This window comes from Barbatula barbatula, assembly GCF_947034865.1.
Source record: "Barbatula barbatula genome assembly, chromosome: 9".
Taxonomy (NCBI): Eukaryota; Metazoa; Chordata; class Actinopteri; order Cypriniformes; family Nemacheilidae; genus Barbatula; species Barbatula barbatula.
In genome coordinates, this window is record NC_136772.1 from 10,200,805 (window position 1) to 10,218,716 (window position 17,912).

At 40.0% G+C, this 17,912-nt stretch overlaps 1 protein-coding gene across 1 annotated transcript in view; it reads left to right on the forward strand.

Annotated features, from left to right (window-relative positions):
* Positions 1-17,912, forward strand: part of stxbp5l (syntaxin binding protein 5L) — a 128,840-nt gene that overhangs the window by 52,256 nt on the left and 58,672 nt on the right. Inside the window, exons 3-5 of the mRNA XM_079463995.1 lie at positions 1,751-1,832; positions 5,681-5,781; positions 15,431-15,565. Coding sequence (XP_079320121.1) covers positions 1,751-1,832; positions 5,681-5,781; positions 15,431-15,565 — 318 coding nt within the window. The remainder of the gene's footprint in view (positions 1-1,750; positions 1,833-5,680; positions 5,782-15,430; positions 15,566-17,912) is intronic.

A 17,912-nucleotide genomic window follows, 5' to 3' on the forward strand; every position in this document is an offset into this window, starting at 1 on the left:
TTTAAGGGACAAAAAGATTTGAAGGACAAAAAAAAAGTACAGTTCTAATCTACAGTATATGACCTTCAGCATTTGGATGCTCATGATCATGTAATGGAAAGACTTCAACATCTAGCTATATGTCTCAGATTGAGATTGGAATCAGCTATTTTTCAATCGTCACTAATTGGAAAATTCGTATCAAATCTTTTTCTGTATGCTGCTGTTGTTTTAGAAGAAGAAGGTTTTTTATTGTATTTCGGGTTTGGAGCATTAGGTCTTCCTATTTGTCATGCTGTATTTAAGCATTTTTAAAAAAGATAAGAAAGATCCATAATTTTGGTTAGGGGTAAGCTTGTGTGAAAAGAAAATGTAAGCATTTTAGAAATGTGTTAATCGACTGAGTATTGTGTGAAAACATCATGAATTGTGTTAATGGTATGGTCACAACAAACGGATGCTGTGCTAATTGTGTTAAGAGTTTAGAATATTTTTTTAAGTATTGAAATCATTCTCATAGCAATTTAAAAAAAAAATCAATAGCATATTTGCATGTTTCATTTCATAAACATAAAAATACATTTGATCTGTTTTGAAGTTTTTATAAGTAGTATTTTCCATAATTATTCTTTTTAAAAATTTCTTTGCAATTATTATTTTTTTCAAAGTAACGGAAACAACATGTATGTGCACTGGCAGACATACCGTGTACCTCACGAACCCCCTGCAAGTTGTTCACGAACCCCAGTTTGGGAAACCCTGAACTTGATTAGATCATTTATTATTCTGTGTGTTTAGTACAATATTTCAATGACCATTATTTGAATAACAAAACAATGTAAAAAAAGTCAAGCACAACTTGAAAATGTTTGAAAGAACATCTAATGTGTTTCAATGAAGTGATGGAAATCTGACATTTGACATCAAATAGCAATGACATCAATTTGCTGATTTAAGAAACTTGATTTGTGAAGATTATAGCAAATATATTTGTTTGTTTGTTTCTTTGTTCATTGATCGATTCATTCAAATCCTTATGTTTTCTGTTTATTTCTAGGTTGAAATGTCATTTTGAATGGCAGATTTTAATGTGGTCTCATAGAATACAGTATCTATAAATGTTTGTATTTATATTTAATTAATCCGTTTTTATTCAGTAATATATCTCCCCACCACAAAGAAAGGTTCACCCCCTCCTAAGAGTTTAACCCCTGCACATTAAACAAAAACACATATCTAGAGTATATTAGAGTGTATAGTATGTTATATATCTATACACATATCTTATTTTGGATACATTTAATTAAACAAAAGTTGAATAGAAACTTATTGTTTGTGATCTGAACTATACTGAAAGTCCCTGTTGTTGACTATGTTTCTGTAATGATATTATAACATCTTGTTTTACAGTCTTTTTAGAGGGTCAGATGCACTTGTTGTGCATGTTGCATTTGTAGTTAAAAGAAGAGACAAATGGCAACATGATCTTTTTCCTCCCCCTGTCTGACTTCTCAAAGCTCTCTTTGATTGATTTCTGTGTGTGTGTGCGTGGCTGGAAGAAATCCTTATTCCTTTCCTAATAAACAGATTCCAACAGGAAGATCTATTTAAAACACGGTGAGCCAATCTCGGGGTGAAAGCTGTTGATGTGACTTGATGAGTTGGTCCATCAATCACCGTTTTCATCCAACAGTTGATGTCTTGACTCTCTTTTTAGCATAATGTAATACTCTTTCAAGTGGTCTTTCCCTTAACTCTGTGATGTCATCAGTCTGGGAGGGCCAGGAGTGGACTGCCATTGCCAGCATGAGAGTGGGGCGGCAGTTCTCCAACTGCAGTTTCTCATCAACGAGGTACAACACACCCACACATTCAGGCACACGTATATTACAGCATGTATTCGGGCAGCATATGCAGAAAGCGCGTAGGAGGGCAGAGCGTGTCTGTGCATGTTTATATCTTTTATTTTAGGTGCGTGTGTACTCGAGTTAAAATGCATGCTCAGCTCTTCAGAAGAATACGTTTAGGTCAAGAGCCAATCTCCCTCTTGGTCTTGCGGTGCCAATGCAGTCAGTCATTATTTCCCATCAGATGTGTCAAGAGCCACATTTTACTTTCTGTCTCTTTTTAACGCACACACACTGCAACTCATGGATTACAGTGAGAATGCCCCAGTATAAAGCTTCATTCGTGCAACAAATACATTTCGTTGCACTGTACTTGTATGTGTGTAATGACAATAAATTTAATCCAATTTGCCGGCGATTTGGTGCGAATGCTCGTCACGCTAATGTTCTAGAACAGAAACAATAGATTCTTATGAAGCCTTTCATACAGACCACGAATATCTAATAAACGAATATATATCATCTTTCGTATGAATACAATTCACATGTTATGTTGTAGTATGGGATGTTAAAAAATATTGGCGGTACCAGTAAAAGTAATTAAATACAATCACTTTCTTGAAATTTCTTTCTTTTTCTTTATATACTATTACTAAGCAGTTTTGCTTATAGGTAGAAATCACAGGCACATGTAAACAAACATCATGCCAAGTGTACGCATATTTTACAACTGTTTAAATAGTACAGCTGCAATGCAAATGCCATTTGGTAACTAATTAACCCCCAGACCATCGTCCTGAAGTAACAATGAAAACGATCGTGGTACAGCTTTAACTCCTGGATCAATCTATTTAACTCCCCGTGCTCTTTTCAAGAATAGAGTGAATCCAATATGGTCTATTTCTCTTCCTTTGCTCATTCAGGCAAAAAACAATAAACTCATGTTCGTTGCTGCTGGAGAAATCCATTTCTTGTTCTGCTGTTGTAAGTACGTAAATCAAACAGTACTAGTAGCCTGTATTGCCACGTGCTAAGGTTTAACTTTTCTTCTTCTCAGCAGCCGAAGCCTGAATAGCGGTTGAGCGTCACCTAATGTTTAGACGTGAAATGGATTCTCCATCAGCGCCATCAAACGTGCGGCCATCAAATAGAAGAAAGCGAACATTCGTTTTGTCGTTGATATGAAAACCTGGTTCGAACGGTATTCGTTTCGCTTCTTCGGATCCCCCCAATCTGAACGGACCTTTAATCTCGAATTTAAGTAACAATTTACCTTTTTTTGGTCAGCGTATACACTAACAGCGATAATCCTGGAAAAACGGGTCTATATGCAACATAGTAACCCAACTCGCAGTCGTAGTACATTAACAGCGCCCACGCAGAAATAAGTTGTAGAGATGACATGCCCTCTGTTGTTTTAAAGATTAAGTAACATTGGATTTTTAAAGTCCTACACAGGTTCTAGACATGATTTCTAGTGACGTATAGATACGCGGCGGTTAGAGACTCGAACGAGGTCACATCTCGTTTGGGTGATTCAGAGTCGACTCCCTTTTTTATAAGCCAACAACTTTGTTATTCATTCACCTTCGGACTTACAACTTGGCAGACTGCTTACTTTCAAACAAGGCAACAAAACACATTGCATGAAAATGAAATTTTCATGATCTAATGTTACTTACTCTTTAACGTTTCAAGTCATAATGACATTTCTAAAGAAAGGATCGACTTACTGATTTTGTCAGTTTAATCAAATTCAAGCATTTAAAGCATTTTATTCATGGTGTGTGCAGCAGCAACAATGCACAAATGAATGGGCCATCCCAATCATTGTGAATGTTGAATGACGTTTTGACAGAAAAGTTCTGGAAAAACACAGGTCATACATACAATTCTGTGGAGATTTAATAATTGAAGATATTGACACAAGGAAAAGGCAAAGGCCTACAGAAAGATTGTATTCTTACATGTGCTGTAGCTTTGTAAACTGTTGGCTTGATCAGCATTTTATTGTTCATTGCAAAAGGGGTCTGTCAACTTCATCAGCCGAACAGGAAAATAATTTCAGCCTTTTTGATGATGATTACAAAAATAAATATTTGGATAAATTAGCACGAATGATGCTTGTACAATAATACCACAAATACATAAAAATAAAGTAAATAAGGTCAATTTCATGTTGCCTTTAAACTTTAAACAAAACGCACACAAAACCGTCTAATTCAGAGATATGAGAGTGCACACATACTTTGACATTTTATCATGTGGTGAATTATTCCCATATCACACATCAGGGGTTCAGCTTGCATCCATATTGATTTCATTACCTGAATCATTACAACATTACACAACAGTGAGATATTGATGTAAATAACATTCAGTCACAAGGGCCTGTCTCTAACTAACCAGATGTTAGAATTTCTAGAATGAGATTGCTCATTGTTTCTCTTTCAAGTTTGATTTTGTGCCAACCTTCCTTCTTCTTAAAACAGCACAACTCAACTTCCTCTCGTCACCTGTTTCTCGCTGCTTTTGTCTCTCGGGCAGGGCTGGCCTGGGAAGTAGAGTCGGTCCCGGCATTTTTGGCCCACATCGGCCCTACACCATTTCTATCGACGGGGATTGGGATGGGGTTGGGGGTTTGTGGAGGTGTATGGGGGGGTTGGGTGCTTGAGGTGCAGGGTGGCATGCATACATGTCTTCTGCATTCACATTTATAATACATCTGTTTGAGCCCCATAAAAAAAACGCCAGATGGCCAGTCTGCCCCTGCTCTCGGGTGTGCTGGTGCTAACTGGGTTTACCTTAACACCATCTCCATAGAAACTCAGTTCTCAGTTTGCACTGAGAAAGAGCGAGAGGTGAAGGAAAAAGACAGTAAAGACAAAACTATGTTTGAGATAAACTGTTTGCCCGCTGTGACCTTTGGATTAAACATTGATTTGATAAAACATGTTCACATTAAAGAGCAACACAAACAGCCCAGGCAAACAACACTGCTACTGCAGAAAATTAGAAGTTATGCTTATTAATAATTTTTATTATCTACTGGCCATCTCATAAATACTTCAGATAAATTAGTTTTGACCATCACTTTGTAATTTCCCTTATTTGGTAAAGGTTCACTGCACAAGAGCTGATACACTTTAGATGAAGTAAATAATAATCACAACACCTTTGGTCTCTGTTTCAGGATCACCGCAGTGAATTCCCTCCAGTGTCTGATATTTGGAAAGTAATTAGATATAGGGTTTCAGAAATTATATAGGGAATATTATAAGTTATCAGATAAAATGGGTCAGAAATACTCTTGTCGCCCTAATTGACAGGCAGGACAGGAAAAATCACAGTCACACAATAATCATCTTGTGCTCTCTCCTCTGTCTAAATTATTTCTGTCTCTGTTAGCCATATAGTCCATTTTTAACTCTGTAACACATGGCTCTGAATTACACATGTGACATTTTTGTTGCATTGTCGATCCAGGGTGTACTTTAATATTTTTAAATATGCATTCAATAAATAGTTACTGTGCCCAGAATGAAAACGATCAATGTGACTGAATACATTAAGGTTTATAACTTCCTAGAAACTATATGAATAAATTCAATATGAGTAGAAAGTCTTACAATTTAATTTGTGCCATAGAACAGAAATTATATATATATCATATTCCCCATCCCTTGTTACATTTAACTATTGAATGGTGAAATCTCACATTCAGAATACAATCGTTTCAATGAGACTGATTAAAGCGCAAATACATTTTCCCATGGCATTTTGGTGACACGTTCATTTGCAATATTGACCCAACTTTTCTAGATTTAGTGATGGTTTGATGTATGTGTTCCTAGGGGGCGCTGGTCACAGCCTGTGCAGATGACACACTGCATCTCTGGAACCTGCGACAGCGACGGCCAGCAATCCTTCACTCTCTAAAGTTCAACAGAGAGCGGTGAGTAGCTTACATATACACACAACCAATTTGCAAATCGCTCAGATATGTATCTTGACTGCATTGCATAAATTAAACAAGGCCAACAGATCAAGTGTGAGAATGATTGACACCACCAGAGGATTTCATGAAATAAGATTTTAATGACATTTATTTTCATTAATTATTTATTTTCACATTGCATTCGAAGTGAGAAATTAACTTCCTATTTTAACTTGTGGAGAAATTGTTGACTGCATGCCTAAGGCAAGAGTGTCGAACTCGATACAGACAGCACAAGGTTGCAGAGGAAAGCTTAGCCAAATTTTTTGTCAAATCTTTAAATGTAGTCTGCGCAGTCGAACACACCTCTTGGCAGTTGGCATACAGGTGGCATCGTCTAAAGTCAATAACTTTTATGATACAGATTAAGTTCAGGGAGAAAAGTCTGACAATACTCTGAAAGAAAATGTAGATTGCGTAAAATAATATAGTAAATATATTAATTAATACATAAAGAATTGACACAAATATTCATATATTAAGAAAAAGATGGACTTAAAGTATTATATTATTTATTATATTGCATGATATACTGAATATTTGTTTCATAATGGAAAGAATTTTGTAATCGATAATGTTTCTGTATTAAAAAGGCTGTTTAACAAAGGGCAAGCCCTTTGCTTCATTCTTGTCTGCTTTTACTTTTTGCATTGAGTCATTTAGCAGACGCTTTTGTGATCATTTGTTAATTTGTTTGCAAACAATGGCTCTTTTACTCAGTGGCGGTTCTACATTGAATTGCACCCCGGGCGAGAACATCTTTGAGCGCCCCCCCCCTCGAAAAAACTAAATTATGTCATATTTTTCTTGACCTAAACTACAGTGGTACAAATTGAATTTGTCATTAAAATGTAATTGTACCACTGTAGTTGAGGTCAAGAAAAGTATACATGACATTGTTATAAAACAATTTGACAGAGTATTAACACTTAATGATATTTTACTGACATTCAATTTGTACCACTGGAAAAAAAGTGGTCAGAAAAAGATTCATGACAGTTATAATGGCCTCATGACAGCCAATGTCAAAACCAATATGACGGTTAACCCAGCTGTAGTGGCCTTAATTCATTTATCTTCTTATTGGTTATTTGTAATCACGTGTTTTGTTGTGTTCACTTCCGTTTCCTTTATATCCGGTGTGTTATATTGTTTGTCGTGGTTGGTAGGGGGTGAGCGATGGGATGGCCAACTTTCTGTTGACCGTACAAGTAAAATGTTTGTTCTGTCAAATAAAACAACTGTGATGCGTACAGAAGTGTCTCTTAGGCAATATGGTTAGATGCCGAAACACCAGCTAAGTAGTGTCTTACATTCAATTATTAATCTGCTATGTCATGTTTTTAAGACAATTATGACAGGTTAAGATGTATTGGTTAATGTAAAGTTGTCAACAAAGACCTCAAACAAACAATATTTGCATAAAAAATGTCATAATTGAGCGAATGACACTTAATGACAGTTGTCATAAACATGCATAAAACCTTCATATTCATGACATGTGTGATGTAGCAAATAAATAGCAAAGGTTATGTTCGTCTTAGAAACTAGCTACAGATTGGAAAATTCTGTTTGCTCATTACGGGACCTTACGTTAACCCAACTGATGGAAATAAATCATAATAACTCAACTTGTAACAGTTTTGCTGCAAAGCACAATATTATGGTGAAATTAGATCTCGTGTTTGTTGACTTAAAACCAAATTTGTTGTATAAGTGTTGTCGGTTCTACCTGCCCTGCGCGGGCCTTGAACCGGCATCTGTCCGAAAGAGAGTCGGGCGCTCTAACGACTAGGCTAAACATTACGTTAAAAGTACATTAAGAGTAAGAGCTATTAACCCTACAGTTGAAACCTTCAGATGACAACATGGATACAGTAATCATAACACAGAGAGAACGTTATAGTTGCATACCTTTGTGGAGTGTGAGAAATAAGGAGACGGGAGACGGAGATGCGTCGAGTCAACTTTACTCCACTTAAAACAATAAATCGAACAGCGAGTCAGAGTAAAACTACCACACACCGGTTAACCCGGAGGTACATAACGAACACAAAAACACACCCCCTTAAAGGAACAGTCCCTTGGTGAATGTCTCTTTCTTTGTGGATCACCACACCTTTATCTTTTCAGCATGCAGGGGCGCCAATTTGCCAATTCCCCACACAATGAATGAATGATAGATAATAGATAACCGATTTGCGGCGGCCCAGAGTTTTTTTTACTGCTCGTGCCGGTGCCGCCCCCCACGTGACATGAAAAAATGCCGCCCCGGGCGACTGCCCGGTTCGCCCGTGCCTAAAACCGCCACTGCTTTTACTACTATAGCACACAATTGTAAGATATTTGTTCTCAAAATACACCAGACTGATGCATTTACCTTAATAATGTACATGATTTTTTAATGGGAAGAACATTCATATATCAATCAGATAGTGTGGTAATTAGAAATTGTCTTTCCCTCTCCTGAGGTCTTGAATGCCAGGCATAACTCAAGTATATTAAAGTATATAAAACTGCATATGAAGAGTTTGGTTCCAAAATGGGATAACGTCTTGGTTAAGGATGTAACCTCAGTTCCCTGATGGAGGGAATGAGACGTTGTGTCGAATTGACAGATGGGGTTTTATCTTGAGAACTTATCAACTCTGACTGTACTTTTTAAAAGGCCAATGAAATTGGCGAATGCCCATTCATTCACCTTTAAGGCTGAGTAACCTGGGAAGGATACCTGGGTCGCTGAAGCGGGTGAAGCAATGTGGCATAACGGACACAGCGTCTCGTTCCCTCCATCAGGAAACTGAGGTTACTTTCTGTAACCAAGACGTTCCCTTTCAGTCGGTCTCTCGACGTTGTGTCGAACTGACAGATGGGGTTCCTATACGAAACGTGATCATGATCTTCCAGTGAAAACAGTAAGGCAGCACTTGAATAAGGGTGAGGGCTCTCACCAACTGTCACAAAAGGGTTGGGTGTAGCCCAGCCCTCAGCTTCCACGGATGTCTGCCAGAGAGGTGCCCTGATCCAATGCCGACAGGAGATCTTGGGACCGGTACACCAAAGAGATGGCATCGTCCAACCAGTGTGCCAATCTCTGTGTGGGGACAGCTCTCCCTGTGCTGTGCTCCAAAACAGACAAAGAGCTGCTCAGAGCTACCGAAGTAGAGTCGCAAGGTGCGTACTGAAGACAACACGGTAGGGATTGGGTCTTCTGCAAGTTCACCACCTGGTCCTGAACATGAGTGGTAGGAACTTTGGGTGCGTAGCCAGGCCAGGGTCTCAGGTCCACGTGGAAGTCGCCCGGCATAAACTCTAGGTACTCTAGAGTGCATGTAGACACCCTCGGGCGCCACAAGGAGAGCCATCTTTATCATAGATGAGACAGTGCGGCCTCTCCAAGAGGTTCAAAAGGGATCTACAGGGATCACAAGGACCACATAGAGGTCCTAAGAGGGTACGTAGTACGCCTCTATGCACCACTCAGAAATCTGATGATCAGGTCGTGCTGACCGTTACTTACCTGTGACCAGTACGTGATGTGCCGCGATAGGAGCAACATACACCATAAGGTAGAAGGGGAGAAATTGCTCTCCAACCCTTCCTGGAGCACGACACTGATCACACAACTCTGCGGGTCTGCCGGAAGCACGCCAGGACGAGAAGAGGAACCACTTGTAGGCATACAGACGCCAAGTGGCGGAATCCCTGGCCTGAGTGATCGTAATCCCGACATAGGGGCAGGTCACTCAGGAACTCCTCGTCCCGTCCAGAAGCTAGACGTGGAGAATCCAGAGGTCTGGTCTCAGGTGCCAAAGCGTGCCCTTTCCCTGAGAAAGAAGGTTCTCTGTTAGGAGAATTGGCCAGTGGGGACGTCGTCAGAAGCTTCAGCTCTGAAAACCAAGTCTAGTTAGGCCAAGAGGGCGCAACTAGCAGTACTTGATGTTCCTCTACCCTGACCTTGCACAGAGCTACTTGCACAGGTAGCTTACTTCCCTTTGCCAGAGGCCAGCTGTTCGCTGAGGTGTCCATGCCGAGGGGGACCTCGGTCAGGGTGTACTAAAGCCTGCAATGGGCTGTGATGCGTGATAGGAACACACTTCTTGCCGGTGTGCTACGCTCTCCAAGGAACCGGACTCTGTAACCAAGTGTCTCATATGTAAGCGGTCTCATATGCATCAACCCGAGCGGAACACTGCCGCCGAGGAAGCCATATGCCCCAGGAGCCTCTGAAAGATATCCAGTGGGACCGCTGGTTGCCGCCTGAGAAGTAACATGCGGCACAGCACCGACCGGGTACGTTCACTGATAAGGTGCCCTGTCATGGTGACAGATTGTTGTTCCACACCGAGATAAGAGGTGCTCTAGTAGGGGAGAGCTTCTCTTGTCCCAGCTGACCCGCTGGCCCAATCGGTCCCTGTGCATACACAACAGATCTCATGAGATGGTTGAGGATACGCAGGCCCTACTCCCCGAGGGGAGCAAGAGCAGACTCCGTGATCTTGCTGAAGACACGGGGAGACAGGGCCAGACCGAGTGGCAGGACTTCGCACTGACATGCTCGGGTATCGAGAGAGGGAGGATCGAAATATGAAAGTACATGTCCTCCAGCCATGAACCAATCCTGATGTCAGACGAACCTCAGGATGTGCCTCTGCATCAACATTCTGAACGGAAGCCTGAAGAGCTTAAAACAGAGAGCGCAGACCCAAGATGGGCGCAGCCCAGAGGGCATCTCGGTTAGACTCGACCCCTTTCACCAGAGGGGTGGCACTTCGAACCGAGGTAAAGGAATGCGGCGAAACCTGGGCGGACAGTTTGATTAATATTATTTGCAATGCAAAATAAAAATCATGATAAAAAAGTTATCTCAATTTGGAACCAAACTCTTCATGTAGTGTATACCATATTGTTGAATAATATATTTTATATACACATAGTCTTCACTTATAGTTTTCTGTACAATTTTTCAAACTGCACAACGCAACAGAAACAAAAGTAATACTGTAGGTGTGATGTGGCTGTATTCCTCTTATTGAATGAATCAGGGTCATTTCTAATAACCGCCGCTCACACTCACAGTTGTGAAATATGGATTGGTTAGATTCTCTGCATAGGCCTTTATAAATTGTACAAAAATATAGAAATATTCAGTGAAGTTTTAACCGAAATCCTGACATACTCTGAACAAACAGAGAGACCTTGAGTGAGCTAGAGAGAATTTGTACATGTGTTTTCCTTCACATAAAAACTTAGATGTGTTAGAAGACCTTGCCATAATGTGGCCTCTTATCACTTTGTTTGCAGAAATTGCTGCAGAAATGAAAGAGAGTAATACAGTTTTTCTGATTCAAAGTAGTTTTTTTCTCTAGGCATCAGAAAAGTTTACCTTCAACAGAAATGCATTTCAAAGTTGTTGGAAATCACATATGTGCAAGCACGTAAAGGCACCAAATTCTACGTTCAGACATCATGATGCAATCGTTCACAAGAGCCAATGACACTTCACATTCAAAGCTGATGAAATTATGCTAGCGGTCATGAGATACACAAGTGCTTAAGCTATTTTATTATCACAGCTGATGTATCACTTCGTCTAGCGGTAATTTAAAACGCGTGTTAAACCCAACAGTTCAGAGGATTTTGAAGATTTACTACGGATGGTGCTCACTTACAGTCTTTACCTAAAAAATATTATTTTTTACCTCCGAACAAACACCGTCCAGACGAATTTTGCATGCTCAAAGTCAAGTCTGACCGTGGCATAACAGATTGCGTGATCTGTGATCCAGAGTTTGAAAGCTTTGTGCTTTTCTGGGTTTGGCAAATTAGCTTTGTTCCCCTACGTAATAACTGATGATTGTTGTTCAGCACCTTATCAGACTGTCTGGAACAAACAAATAAAGTCACGCTTTCTCACAATGTCACAGTCTGCACACTCGAACACCGATTTCTCCCATCGTATGTGCTTGCTTTGACCCTGAAGTGTTTTATATTTGGCTTTATTAAAATTATGCAAATCTGCATGTAATGAGAAATGTTGTCTCAGATCAGTAGGTGCCTGTCTCTGTGTGTTTGTGCGTACACAGTTGGGTGCGTATATTTGTGAGAGGCTGTGTCAGATGACAGAGATTTTCAGCTCAGCGGGGTCAGGAGACAGACTCAGGGGGGCTATAAGAGTTCTGATTCAAGATGCACAGCATGCTTGTCTTTCTACGAAATACAAGACGATTTCACCGCAGACAGATTCACCTAGCCCTATGGCATTCAAACGCCATTGTAAAATGTGTCAAACACATTCTGTAACACAACTCGTACGTATTGTACGTTACAGTGGTTGTTAGAGTAAATTATCTTCTATAAGGTCTTTCTTCTTACTACTGTTACTAGTTTACATAAATATCAATCATTAAGATCACATTATGATTGCTTTATTTTTGGTAATTGTAAATTTTATACTCTAATATATCCATATATTATTCATTTTTTATATGAAAATTGCAACACAAATAGCCTACTGCTGTCATAGTAAAGCAACAATTTGAAGATAAGAAAGTTTGTTTTAAACCTTTTTATGGCAAGCCACCAATTAAAAGACATTTTACATTCACATCTCTATTTTTCTCCTTGAGTACTAAAGTCTTTACAGCTACAGTTGTGTAAATATATACGAGAATTCACCATTGTCACTAAAATGATCTGCAAAAAAATATGTTCTCTTCCAGATAGCTCAAACACTCCCCTGTCATTGTCAGTTAAATTAACTACACCCTAAACTTGAGTTACCTGTAAAAATAACCAAAGAGCTCAAAGAGCCCTCAAAATGCCCTTTCTAACCTGGATTTTCCATGTGTGTCAATCAAAAACATTCATCTGCGGATTAGCATGGCCAGGTGCTCTATTAGCATTCTAACCCTGACAAGTTTAGTTGTCCGTCTAGCACATCGCAACCTTCATTTCCAATCACCTCGACTGTCTGATGACCCCAGAGGCATTAGAGAAGGAAAACAGAGAGAGATGTAATGAGTGTGGACAGATTTGAATTACTGTTTGCTGTTCTTTATTTTCTAGTTAACCTGTTTATAAGGATGATGGATGGTGCCATTGGATGGATTTCCGTGTGAAGTCTTAAACAGGGCCTGGATATGTGATAGTTATATTGATCCTAATAACTTACTGGATGCTTAATGTTATCAAGCAGCATTGTGTGGCATGTAATGTCTAGCCGTGGCGTTCAAATGGTCGCTGCAGATTTGAATGAGTTTTGCAACATTGCCAATTCCTTTTTCTCATTGTTTCTCATTGATCTAAATCTGTCTCTTTTGGATGTGATAAAGTTCAAACAGAGGAATATTTTATGTATCTATATTGTTTTATCTAATGTTGCAAGCTCAATTTCAATACTAAACACTGCTTACATGTGTATTCATATTTGCCGTGTTATTAGATGCCTTCCCTGTGGAGTTTCTATTGCCACAGTAGCAGTGATAAATCACAGCGCTAATAGTCTGCCTAATTTTCTGATTATTTTGTAATTAACGTAGTGCGCATCAGCCAAGTGCTATCTTGCAATTCCTTTTAACCTTTTGATGACACTAGAGACAGCAGCACGCTATGAAAACAAACACACCAGTATGGGAAATTGTTCAATGTCACACCGTTGTCGTTTTATGTTGTGTCTCGCCACATTTTTAGTGTCTCGTCACGTCTCAGTCATGGCTCATTAGCTCTGGTTTGTCTTGAGGTAATAGTGTTCTGATTAATTGCTGCTTCCCAAAAATACACACAAGTGGACCCAAGAGGGGCTTGTGTTTGACTGACATAAGCCCCGAAGCAAAGCCAAACCAGGCAACAGTAGACACAAAGTGTGACAAGCGTTCTTCTAAGCGCAGAGAAGCACAGTGAGATGCTAATCACTGAAAGTTAGTTTATGCCTAACAATAATAGGGCCATCAAATGACAGTTGTACTTGTTATTTTAACGTGTGTCATTTATACACAGTTTATCAAAACTATATTGTATGCAAAAATAGAAAAGGGTCAGGCCTATGTATACAAATTAATTGAATATGACATTATGAAATGAATGATTAAATGTGACAATAGATATACGGTACAAATTTAATTTGAACTACAGGTAACTTAGTTCCCTATCGATAGTTCTCTTGTACAGCGTAGCAGGACGCTATAGGGAAAACTCCTTGTCTGCGTTTGCGGATCACTTTCTCACTTTCCGCAGAGGGCCCCCTTGTGGATTACCCTGCTACGAGACCTCGTCTTTAAGTCAGGCAACACGATCTGGCACCCCCAGCCCGAGCTGTTGGCTCTGCACCTCTGGTCTCCAGATGGGAGCTATAGATGTGATCCCTGTATGGGATCTTTCCACGGTGTTGAGAGCTCTGAAGAGCTCTCCCTTTGAGAATTTGCAGTCTGTGGACCTTCGTTCCCTGACTCTAAAGGCCACTTTGCTGCTAGCGCTGGCACCTGTTTAACACATGGCCGATTTACAGGCGCTCTCTGTGAGCCCTTCCTGTCTTGAATTTGGGACTGACGACTCTAGGGTGGTCCTCAAACTGAGACATGGCTACCTACCGAAGGTGCACTCTAACCTGTTTTGGGCACAGGTAGTGACGCTTTCTGCGCTCCCCTCCTCCGAGCAGGACCCTAGTCAGAGCACTGAAGGCTTACATCGAGCGTTCCACCCCCCTCAGGCGCTAAAAAACAGCTCTTTGTTTGCTTTGGTGACCGCACCAAGGGGTCCCCGGTCACAAAGCAGAGACATTCTAAATGCATAGTTGAGTCTATCTTTCTAGCATATTCTTCCTTGGGCCTTTGATGCCCCACAGAGTTAGAGCCCACTCTACTAGAGGTATCCACTTATCCTGGGCTTGGTCTGGCTGTGTGTCTTAAGTGATCCTGGGCTTCACCCTCCACATTTACTAGATTCTATAGTCTGGATGTCCCGGCCTTACAGGCCCGGGTTCTCTCTTCTTAAGGTCTTACTAGGTTTCCAGCCTACCATTGCTCCAACCGTGCCGGCGCTAGGCACACTGTCATTGGGACGATTACCGGACAGGGCCACCTCTTAGCTTGGCTCTGTCTGCTCGGCAGGGCTTGCCTTCTAATGCTTGGCCCCCAACCTTGTAGCACTCTTAAGGTGTACACTTTAAGTTGTAAAAGTGTAATTTTTCAAAGAGTACTGTACCTCCCCATTGTTTGGAAATATTTGGTGTGAACCAAATAAATGTAATCAAATAAAAAAACAATTTGCAGCCAAAAATCTATATTGTTATATTAATTTAATTAATTGTGCAGCCCTAGTGTTTGGTTGAAGGATGTGCTAATTCTAAACTTAAAAAAACTTTAATTTTGAAAGGTTAATAGCTTCATGTTTTGTTTAGCTTCATGTGACACATGCATATAAGTACAGGAATCCTCATTACACTAAAAATGCTCGCTGTCATGTAGTTTGCTGAAGAATTTTCATGTTTGTTAGGTAATTACTATTCTCCTGTTTCTTTAAAGTGTGATTAAAAACTTTAATGTGAAGCTGAAATACTTTCTGTAATCTGTTTTACACAAACATGATCCTCCCGTTCTCTCTCTTTCAGCATCACATTCTGTCATCTTCCGTTTCAAAGTAAATGGCTGTACGTGGGGACGGAGCGTGGAAATACGCACATAGTGAACATCGAATCCTTCGTCTTGTCTGGATATGTCATAATGTGGAACAAGGCTATAGAACTGTGAGTACAACTATGCAAGGGATTTACTTTGATTCTGCCGACTTTACAAATAAACCTGAAACGCTAGTCAATAGAATGTCTATCTCATAATATGTAAGTCTAATAAAGATACTATAATATGATGATGTGATATAGAGAAAGTCTCCTGGAATATTTAATGTGGCTGGCGATCTAAATATATATTTTATTGAGATCTTTTCCGAGGGGCCCAATTCAACATTTTACGCGAATTCATTTCTTTCTAGTCAAGTCAAGTCAGCTTTATTTACATAGCACTTTTTTTACAGTTTTCATTGTTATAAAGCAGCTGTACAAGAAAACATTGACTATAAGCAAAACATGTAAGGTTATGCAGGTCAAAACACAAGTCAAATATCAGACAGACTATAAATTCATATATGCAGTGTTCTACAATAAAACACAGACCGTTTCATAGTCATTTTCAAGGACATAATTTGCAAAAGCAATATTCCTTGTTTGTTCCACAGAAGAAAGTTGTACAGTTTTGAATCAACATCGGTATGAGTAACTGCTCATGTCTGGATTTTAAAGACAAATACACTATTTTTGTAAATAAAACAGAATCTGTGCCCTTTTTTTACCTAGAAATTAGTCATGTTCTTGTTTAGGAAAATTACACTTTATTTAAACATGCATGGCATGATATGCTTTACCGGGACCTGTAGCACCTTGTTCAATTGGATTACAAGCATGCATACTTTTTTTGTATGCATGCATGCTTTTCACAAAATGAATTCCCATGGCACTTCATCTCATAATATTTTCAGGACAAACCTGACTGTCGCTCTCCAGATACAAACATGTTGATTAGATCAGCGTTGGCTAAACAGATCTGTCAGAAATCCACATCACACCTGCCAATGTTACTGTACTGTCACAGACAACTAAAACAACCTTCATCCAAGCTGAGAAATAAATAAGTTATCATGTAAAGAAACACTTTTATCCTGTCTGCAGATACACATGTAGACACACTGAAACGTATAAACAATCGTGGGCTCCCGCACGTCTATGGCTTCTTTCATGAATAAATGTGTAAGTCAACACCAACACCTCACTTCCGAGAGTGATAATCTGACAAGAAAATAGCTTGCAAGTGTCAATCAAGACTCTGCCTACACAAGAGCCTCTTGGCGGAATCCCTGCTGACAGACGTTAATGTTAGCGGTGAGTAACCGTGGATGCATTTCTGAAGGACATTCAGATCCCCTGTCGCCCACTTGTGGCCCACTACAGATCCTTTACCCAGAATCCCATCACCTCCTCGAGTAGCTTGGTGGCACGTTGAGTGTGCGGTAGTGTATCTGTGTTTTTTCAGATGAGAGGACTTGATCCTGGTGGTTCATTATTGTCAAGGGCTTATAAAGGTTCTTATTGGTAAATTCATAATTTTGGGTCATTTATCCGCCTTTTTATATACTCCTGCACAAAAGTGGTTTAGTCATGTGAACTGTACTGCTGATTATAAAATGATCGATATGCAGTGCTCTCGATTACCTTTACTGTAACATATGAAGTGGTTGCTATAAAAATATTAAGGTCAGACCTTTTCATAAAATTATTTTATTTAGAAAATACTGTGTTTCGGCCTCCATGCACGCTGCAAATTCTTTTTTGACGGTACAGTGTGTCAAATGGGAAACTTCTTAGAAGAGCTTTACATGTTGCTATCCTCTATCCCTGAAGACGGCACTCCACTGGTAATGCTAGGTGACTTCAACATCCACCTAGACAAACCACAAGCAGCTGACTTCTTAGCTTTACTCTCCTCATTTGACTGTCACAGGGCCAACACCCCTCCCACCCACAGAGGAGGACAACAGCTAGATCTTTTTCTGACTCATAACTGCACCACTAATAATATCCTTGTTACTCTTTTCTCTCCAAGTATCAACATCTTCTTAACCACTTCACTACTGCAGCCAAAACAAGTACTTTTAAAACAAAATCCAAATGGCATCTAACATGCGTCAACTTTTCTCAACCTTCTCTTCTCTGTCCCCCTTCACCTCCCGCCAAAGTGGAGACCATCAGCAGGCAATTCTCTGCTCAATGCATCCCTGATCTCTCTCTTACCCCTTGCTAAGACGGATGTCTCCAAAATTTTCCTTTCCACCCAGCCTACTACCTGTCCCCTCGACCCGATGACTTCCAACCTCCTATAGACTATCTCTCTGTCTCTAATGCCTAAACTCGCACAGATTATAAACACCTCTATCACCACTGGTACTGTCCCCACCTTATTTAAACAAGCCCTTGTATCATCTTTACTCAAGAAACCGACACATGACCCCTCAGTGGTCAGCAAGTACAGACCAATCTCACT